Genomic DNA, 10,191 nt, shown 5'->3' on the forward strand with positions numbered 1-10,191 from the left:
GTAGACATGTGGGGGCGTGTTAGAACGAGCCGTTTTAGGTAGGCGAGGCTGACTCTTAACTTTTATAAAGAATATCTCTTTGGATTTGAGACTTTAGTCTTTGCAACTTTACAGATCAAAGAGAAAGGGAAAATTTAAATCGCATCATATGACCCCTTTAATAAACTATTGTTTATTTTTTTAGTTTTTTTATTATTATTTAAATCAAATACAAACTTTATTTATAAATTCACAGCTTTAAAAAATACCAATATTATATCAGCCATCAGCTATTCTTTGCCTTCTAGGTAATGCCGTCGTTGGCATCGACCATTGAAACTCCATATCAGTTGACCAGTAGAAAAAAGTTCTCATAGAAAGTTTTTAAAGTGTCTGGTATTTATGTTGTGCTCTCGTAGTGTCCCAGCCCTAAAAGGGTAAGATTACTCTCACTGAAGAAAAATGTAATTGTCTTGTGGAATCAATCTGGTCATCGATGAAAGTGAGCTTTCGGAGTGACTTGACCGGACCCCTCGTGTGCTGTGGGACCAGAATCTACTTTGAAGCTCCAAGCAGTCTGCGTCGCATCAGCAGTCTGTCTGGGAGTACAGACAGGGTCACCTGACCTCCTATCGATTTCATTCCAAGACTTCCTGCTGTGACATTCACAATCCACACCAGTTATCCTCAAATCAATCTCACAGAAAGATTGATGTAGTTTTGGAAATATTAATTGTCCTAAAAGTACAAGGCTGTTTCACTTCAACCGTGATGGGCAGATGGCTGTTGCCGCTCATACTTTCTGTCCTTTTCTCTCTTTGTTGCTCTTCGGGACTCTGACTTTCCCATTGTCTCAACAGAGATGTTTTGTCATGACGTCAATTTGTAGAACGGCGTTGTAGGAAATTGTATAAAGTGAGTCTAAAAATGTGGTGTAACCATCCATTACTAACATATTTTAAAATTAATAACATATTTTCCTTGAATCATTATTTACAAGAATATTTTTTAATATTTTTTTCAAGGTAAAAAGTGTATCTTTTTTTATTTCCAAATATAATTTATCTATTAAACATGTTTAATATATGGAATAAATATAAATTTATATACTGAATCTAAAAATGGCATATAGCCTGACCCTCAAGAAAAAAATAATACCATATTTTCCTTGAATCGTTATTTTTAAGAATGTTTTTAAATATATTTTTAATGTAAAAAGTTAAATTTTTTACATGTATATTAAATATAAATTTATTTCATTTATATAATTAATAGAATATTGTATATTGAATGTAAAAATGTTATTTGGTGTAACCCTTAAGTAAAAAAAAAAAAAAACACATTTTCCTTACATTTTGAATAATTATTTCAATAATTATTATTGAATAATTGAATAATGTTTACATGTATTTTTTTTTTATGTAAAACATATCTATATATTTTTAATATATAGATTTTACATACTCCTTGAATTATTATTTTCAAGATTTTTTTTTTAAATTGTCATCAGCCTTGTCATCAGAGCAAATTAGATGATATTTTTATGAGAATTATTGACCTTGCATGTTGGTTTCACCATATTTTATATCAAAATGATTCTTAATACAAAAATGAGAAATTTGCTCATTGTAGAAATTATGTATTCAAGTCCTTTATTTATTCTTTTCATTTTTAACTTTTGAATAAATTAATAGACAAAACCATGGTTATGATGTAACTAAAGCCTAGCTATTAAAAATAAATAAATAAATAAATAAAAGAAAATAAAGAAAGAAAAAACCGTCTTGTCTAAGCTTCCTGTTTCAATAGAAAATATTGCAAGTGAAAATACTTATCAAGTGATTTCATGAGGTTTTAAAGCTATTTCTTGTTGAAGCACAGTCGTGTGCGACCGGTCTTGATTTATGGATAGTACATTAGGGGTTTTTAAATGAGAGGGCGATTCCTTGTCTGCCTCTCTCATCAGTCCTCCTCAAATGTGTGTACGTCAGATCTCTTCTGTCCTGAGCCAAAAGCCCATTTCACAGAATGACTCATCACTTCTGCCATTAACCTGTGAATGATACATACGCTCTAACCCCTTTTAGCCACTACATCCTGCCTTAAGTACCTCATATAGTTCAACAGAGACATTTATCCACAGCTTCTGCTCTTATCTTCCACATTAAATCTCTCTCACTCTCTCACTCTCATTTTCTGTTCTCATCTTCTTATCATTTCGCATTCAGTTTCTTATTCTCACAAGTCTGATAAATAAATACACAATTTCTATTTGTTTCTCTATTTGTACAACTCTAATTGTGAATCTATCTATCTATCTATCTGTCTGTCTGTCTGTCTGTCTGTCTCTTTTTGTTTTTTTAATTTTAATTTTAATTTAAAAAAATTTAAATGCAAATGTAGGATCACTTTGGGGTCAATTTTGTCACCAAAACTATTGCTAAGTACATAAACATTAACACACACTGTGAATATGGATGGGAAATATATGAAATATTAATTTACAGTTTGTGTAACCAAAAATAAATAATCAATCAATCAATTAATTATTCCCTTTTTTATTTTTTTATTTCAATTTTCATTAAAAAAAATTTTTAAATGTAAATGCAGGATCACATTGGGGTTATTTTTGTCACCAAAACTATTGGTAAGTACATAAACATGAACACACAAACAGAGAGAGTAGGGATGGGAAATGTATGAAATAATAATTGACCATTTTTGTAACAAAAAAATAAATAATAATACAAATAAAATAAATCCATCAATCAACCAATTAATCAATCAATCATAACTGTTAATTTTGTCATGTTTAAGGCACTTTTTAATTGGCCATTAAGGTCCCTAAAGACTGTGTCGTTAAACAGGAAAAGAAAATTAATCAATAAAAAAGAAATCATCAGTGGTGATCAGAAAATCATCAGAAATCATCAGGCATCAGTGGTGTTTTTGGAGTCTTCTGGGAGATGGCAGTCTTGCGTTCAGCTGTCCATAGCTGCTAAAAGCCAAGGAGCGTAAATGGACACAAAGAGAGGCTATCTGGACCGATGGTTTGATAATTGTGTTTAAAGAGTTGGCAAGCTGAACTTGACCAAGTGTCCAAGCTCAAACGGAGGTAAAGTCCATCCAGGCAGAGACAGCAGCTGTCCCTTATCCGCAGCCTGTTTAAATGAAGCGATGGAGCCATCAGTGGCTCGCAGACGCCGTTCTGAGCAATCACAAGCTGCCATTGTGTTACAGCAAGAGAAAGAGGGTAGTGCCAACACTGGATGATGGTGGGTTTTATATTGACAAAATCTGAATTTCTTAGTGAAGCACTAAAGGCAGTGGTCTTGGTATTCAAACTCAAGAACACTTTACTTACAAAAGTAATTTTGTCATTATATGTTGAGAAGGGGTCAAGTTATTGGCTGATCAGCATGGTACACGTACATGACCAAAAAAAAAAAAAACACCATAAAAGGAGTTCATAAATTGAACACTATATTCCAGAGTTTTATTTTTGTGTGAGTTATAGCTTTAAAGGGTTAGTTCACCCAAAAATTAAAATTCTGTCATTAATTACTCACCCTCACGTTGTTCCAAACCCGTAAAACATCCGTTCATCTTCGGAACACAATTTAAGATATTTTTGATGAAATCTGAGGGCTCTCTGACCCACTTTGGATGCGTGTTCACGATAGTATCATGACGCGAGCGTGTGGTGGCGCCGACACTGACCCAGATCCGGGTCTGGGTCAGCGCCACCATACGCTCGCGTCATGATACTATCGTGAATGCGTGTCCACAAGTAACACAGTAGAGACGAAAATGTGGAATAAAGTCGTTACTTTTGTTTTCTTTGTGCAAAAAAGTATTCTCGTAGCTTCGTAACTTTACAGTTGAACCACTGATGTCACACGGACTACTTTGACGATCCTCTTGGTACTTTTCTGGAACTTGAACGTGGTAGTTACCTTGCTGTCTATGGGAGGGTCAGAGAGCCCTCAGATTTCATCAAAAATATCTTAAATTGTGTTCCGAAGATGAACGAATGTTTTACGGGTTTCGAACAACAGGAGGGTGAGTAATTAATGACAGAATTTTCATTTTTGGGTGAACTAACCCTTTAACATTCAGAGTCAAGGGAATGATAGATGGAGAACTTCATTATAGTCTATTTCCAAACATCTATTGGTTGAACTTTTTCACTATTCTTGAATGTATGGTGAATTGTATGTATGTGCAAGCTAGAATCAAGGTTACCTGTTCACACGCACTACTGATTAGTTCTGTGTCTTTCTTTTTTCTTTGTTTTTTTATTCCAAGTAGCTCGTATTACACTAATTGTAGGCTCAGTCTCTCCGGTGTAACCTTTGAGTTAAGCACTTAGCTCAAGGACTTAGCAGGGACTGTGGGAATTAAAGTAATTTCCAGGTCACAGGTCGCCCTATTTGGGATTGAATTACCTTCAATGCAGCGGTTGACCCTTGGGTCAGGGTTTCGTTTGTTAGCCTCTGCTGGTAGAATTCTGCCGTAACTACACCAAAACACACACATCTTTCTCCACTGACAGCCAATTATTGATAACCTTATATTCTGACATTCAATCATAAAATCGTAAATATTTAATTGTTTTACCTGTTCCCTTTTTGGAGGCTCTTGGACTTAGTGCGCAACGGACTTAGGACTGCATGATATAGCCTATATTGAAATAAAATAATTTCGCTATGCGGGTTAGTGTGATTGTCGAATCACACCGACTCCAATTTATTTAAATATGTTTTATCAGTTTCAAGCACGGCATTTACACATGTAGTTCATAATACAGTGCTTCAGCATCTGAGAATGGCTTGGTTCGTTTACTGTGAATCGAGCCGTTCTGAGACACTGATAATATGCTGAATGCGTGGACATGAACACAGAGCCAAGCTTCATTCTAAAACCAGCAGTGCTTTTTTGCCAGCAGCCCATCAAAATAAAAGTTTGATGATTTAGCCTACCATTTGAAATTTAAGAAATTAAGACATACATATTAGTATTGTAATTTTAGAGTAAAATCTAATTATTTTTAGTGCTATCAAATGATTAATCGCGATTAATCACATCCGAAACAAAAGTGGAGGAAGGTCTTTCTTAACTGTTCCATATTAATTTAAATTCAAAGAATAAAGTCCATTGTTCATTCTGCATTCTTATTAAATGCTGAATCATTTATATAAGTAGCTGTGGCAACAAATCAATGCTAACAGCATTTACTTAACAGCATTTCTATTGACCCTCATGAATCAAGTTATTATTATAAGTCTGAACTTTAGCCAGCAAATGCAAATGGATTAATAACTCTATTTTTCTTCTCCAGCTCAGTCCTTCAAAGAGTTTTCCCAGTTGCTGAACACCATGGAAGAGGAGAGAAGACGGCTGGTAAGTACTTTTTTTTTTTTTTTTTTTAGTTCTGATACCATAGCAATACAACATTGTTTTCCCCACCATCATTGCTTTCTTGGGTAGGCACTGTACCATTGAAATTCCAATGGCATTAAACCTATGACAAAGCACTAGGATTTGCGTTGTTTTTGACATATACTATGGCAATACCATGTTTTTTTTTCTAGTAAACGTGCTTTATTCAGGAAATGTACTACCATGGTATTCTTGTAAGTACTTTGGATGGCCATGATACATGAATTTGGTAATCATGCAGTACCATATTATCAATAATGATACACTCTAAAAAATGCTGGGTTAAACACAACCCAGTGCTGGGTAAAATAGGGACAAACCCAGCAATTGGGTTCTTTTGACCCAGTGGTTGGGTTACTACCCAGAAGGTTAGGTTAACCGCTGGGTCAAAACAGCCCAATTGCTGGGTTTGTCCCTATTTTACCCAGCGCTGGGCTGTATTTAACCCAGCATTTTTTAGAGTGTAATAAATTAAATAAAATAAGGAGTATTTGTATGCAAAAGCCGCTTAATATTTTGTTAGAATTCAAAGCAAACAAAATTTCACAATTGTAACTTAAGTATTTAAATAGATTTTTAGGCCACTGTATATTATCAACATACCATACCATGATCATCTGATTATTAGGTACTCCACCATGGTACCACATTGATTTCTTAAGGGACTATCCCTAACAAAAAAAAAACACTGTTGTGGTACCCTGCTAATATTGAGAGGTTTGAAGAAAGTATTGTTGTTGTTGTTTCCGTTATCAAATTAACACCCTATAAAATCCTCATGATTAGCTGAGCTGATAATGAGAAAGCAAGTAAACAAACAAAGCCTGCTTTCCCCCTCTGATTGGTAAAACAGCAAGACTGAGCAAGAATTAATCTCTCAGATAAATAATGTTTAATCACCCTGTTGGGGTTTATTTTGTGGTAATGACCAGTTAACTGTGCGTTATCTTGCTTTGACACGGCTACTTTACCAAATAAAAAATGCTGTTTTGTAAGAAAAAACAGACCAGTATAGGAAATCAAACAGTCAATTATAGAGTTGGTCATTATACAAGAGGGATTAAACAGAATGAAGTGGCCCAAGAGCTGTGTCATTTTAATCAGCGTACTAAAGTAGACAAGTACACTTTGAAGATTGTTGTAGCATGTTTTACAAGAAAACACTATTTCAGTCTTTCTACTTCAAAATTTCACCTTTAGTTCAGTGTGCTACTTGCCATTTCTTTGTAATTGTTTGAGAAATTTACTAGCAATTTCTGAGTGCAAATTGTTTCTGCAACAATTTTTCAGTGTAGATCATGCCAAGGATCATGGTAAAACCAGCCACAAACCATAACCACGTTGCACACTAGACTTGGTCGTACATTGTGTCTGGTTTCTTCGGATGTGTGTGTGTGTGTGTCAGAGCAGACGTTTCAGTGACATCCAGAAGAGACGGTATGGTTAACATGTTTGACGTGTGGTCACTCGTCACGACTTGCAGTGACATTCGGCGGATATCACGTACAGTTCCAGTAATATGATGTACAGTTCTAGGAATATGAACCCTTACGCTGTAGTTTGACACCAAAGGTTCAGTAGTTTGCATGAAGTCATCGGTGCGGGCAGCCCTAGGGCCTTATTTTCTTCTCATTGCATCATTATTGTCCTTCCGATTAAATTAAATGTTAACACAGCAAACACTTCCAGCAATATGCAGCCTCATTTAGACAAATGTCCTTAAAACCTAACTACAAAGACGTGAGAATAATCCAAAATGCTTAATAGCTCACTTAAATGGTGCTTTAATGATGTGTGTGATTATCACACAGTTACCAGCTGCTCATTTAAACCTTTAAACTACCTAACTAAATGGCAAGAATAATACATCAGGGATGCATGCAGTCTGTAGCAACATTTGGTTTCAGACAAACACAAAAGCAGGCCATCCGTTTTTAAATTAGTCGAGTTGTGCTGTAGCTCCACCTTTCATTCTATATCTTCCTGCCTGTGGCGCGTCGCTAGCTATTCTGGACCCATTGTACAGATTTTCTATGGAGTCTCAGTCGGGCCCCCCAAAGGATATTGTTGGACACTGACGCCCCTGCTTCCTACCAAGACCAGATAGACAGCAACATTATCTTTTGAAGATACTTTGTTTTGTCTAAATTCTATAGATGTGGTCACATTAGCCATTTTTTGTGAGCAAAAAGGTCCATCAATTCATGTGACCAACTTGAACTTGATGCAAAATCTGTGTGGGTGAACCTTTGCCCTCATGTGAAATTCCCAGTTGTGTGGATTTCTTTTGACGTGAGAAATGAGAAACAAATGTTGTTCCATCTCTCATTCTTCCTTTACCTACCAAGACCACATAAGGTAGATAAGTGCACTCACAACTCAAAGCATGCTCCAAAAAATAAACAGCAAACTCATGATACCTCTTAAAAAAATCTCATTACATTCATGAGATTTTGGCGGAATTTTGCAGCCAAAATGGTTCATCACCTACTGTCAATAGTATAGCGATGTAGGAAGCACAGCTCACACAGAAATCACTTTCAAACCAGGCTGCTTTCTGAGTGCAGCGTTTCCACATAACCTGCTTGAACCCATTGTGAAATCTGCATGAGGAAATCTTTTGACCTCGCGTGAAATTATCAATCACATGAATTCCATTTGAAATTACTAGATTTTGCTAAAACTGAAACGCAAGTTGCAAGTGCAACTTCCGTTTTCTTCCTTATTGCGACATCAGAGTAAAACTGAGGCCCTGTCCACACGCACGCGGTTATTTTTAAAACCGCAGCTTCTTTCCACGCGCTTAGGCCATTCGTCCACATGCAAACGCAACACCAGTTCACTGAAACCGAACATTTTTGAAAACGCCTGCCAGGGTGAATATTTTCAAAAACTCTGGTTGCAGTGTTATCATGTAGACCGCGAAACCTGAGTTTTTGGCTTGTGACGTCGGCGCCTGCGCTGTTATCTCCGCCTACTGGAGACGTTTTCAGGCTTCTGATTGGCCAACATGGCTTTACAGTTGAGATTATATCGCCACCTGTTGGTTTCACATGCTCTTGACAGTGCTTCATAGCATGCGTTTGCGTTTTCATGTGGACAGAGATTTTTTTTTAAATCGGAAGAAGGAAAAACTCTGTTTATAAAAATACCCGTGTATGTGTGGACAGGGCCTGAGTTTTGAACAAAAAAAATTATTTTGTCAACTGGGAATTGATTGGATTATTGAATTGTGATTTGCTAATTGGTACGATCTCATGTGAGTAGTTTCTGGAGGGGAAGCCGTATTGCCCACGTCACCAGAAAAGAGATGTCGTTGTTGAGTGGGAAGGAAAGGCAATCCCAGAATGCATCAAGATGAAAAATGTCCTTAGATATTATAATTGTACTTTCTTTCAGTGCCAATGTAAACACTGATAATAGCTCAATCTAATTTAAAATGGACTATTTAGAGCTAACTAGAATATTGTATAGAGCAATACTCTAATGGAATTAGTGGGCTAAAGTCAGTCACACCTCGACTTTCTTCCATAATATTATAAATACAGGCCTATAGTTCCTGCACATTTTTGTTTTTCTGAATTGTGTGAAATGGCTAATAAAAATAGGTAATACAAAATGATTATGTGGTCACCAAGGTGAATTGGTTTAGTCTTGACTTCTGGTCGTGAGTGACAGTGTTGGGGGGACGGGAAATCTGTTGATTGTCGAGTGCCAAATAAACACAGAGATGGACAGGAAAAGGTCAAAGCCATCAGGTGCCCAATTTAGAAAAAAAAGAAAAGAAGAAAGAGAAACGAGCAAAAGATAAAGGTAGGCAACTATGTTCTCTCTGTATGATTATTACGGTATCCATGTCATGAATGAAGGGCTAATGTTAATTGGTGGGTATAACTCTTAAGTTTGTTAGCCTTTTTGCTATGATGCTTGCTATGATTATACAACAATAATTTGGTTTTAACTCATCAAACACGAGATCTAATTTCACCATAATATTGTGCTTTGCAACAAAACTGTTACAAGTTCAGTTATTATTTATTTCCATCAGTTGGGTTAACGTTAGGCCCTGTAATTAGCCAACGGAATTTTCAAATCTGTGTAATTATAATTTAAATCTGACTACTTTTCAAATTGTATTTCATAAACCAACATCTCAGATGTTATGTCAAAACGTTATGGGGTTTCAAATCAAAAAATGACTTTCTGTTACAGAACAGGACATTGATTTCATACATGTCCACTGTAGAGGACATCAGGACTTAAATGATGTTTATCAGGCATTTTGGGAGACACAACAAGTGAATATGGAAATAAATTATACATCAATATTCCTATGAAATATTAGATATTATTATTAAAATGTTGCCAATTATTACTCCAATTATTACACTTCTTTTTTCATTAAATGTTGCTCCAAGAACACATTATGGCCTTGCCGTCATCAGTATCAATCACTCAATAGGGGAGCAGATTTCATACGATGACATCATTGATGATTTTGCATCAAGGAAGGCCAGAAAGGTCAGGTTTTAGTTTTAGTTTGTGTTTTCTGTTCTTAGTGCAATAGTGTAATAATTAGATTCTCTTTAGTGTGTTTTCACATTTGTGTGATGAAGGAGTTGTGCTATTTAGAATATGTATTCTATTTTTTATTTGTATATTATTCTTAACATTTTATATTTTTATATTACTCTGCTCTTGTTACATTTTTTATATAGCTGATTTGTATATATTTTTGGCACATTTATGTATATAGTGTAATAGTGTATA

General features: G+C 35.5%; 1 protein-coding gene across 3 annotated transcripts in view; it reads left to right on the forward strand.

Annotated features, from left to right (window-relative positions):
• The window catches only part of LOC107563502 (rho GTPase-activating protein 42), a 117,427-nt gene that overhangs the window by 40,841 nt on the left and 66,395 nt on the right, over nt 1-10,191 (forward strand). For all 3 annotated transcript variants that reach the window (XM_016248394.1, XM_016248395.1, XM_016248396.1), the window contains exon 3: nt 5,321-5,382. In XM_016248394.1, coding sequence (XP_016103880.1) covers nt 5,321-5,382 — 62 coding nt within the window. The remainder of the gene's footprint in view (nt 1-5,320; nt 5,383-10,191) is intronic.

The sequence above is a fragment of the Sinocyclocheilus grahami genome, unplaced genomic scaffold, assembly GCF_001515645.1.
Source record: "Sinocyclocheilus grahami isolate Dianchi unplaced genomic scaffold, SAMN03320097.WGS_v1.1 scaffold877.1, whole genome shotgun sequence".
NCBI lineage: Eukaryota > Metazoa > Chordata > Actinopteri > Cypriniformes > Cyprinidae > Sinocyclocheilus > Sinocyclocheilus grahami.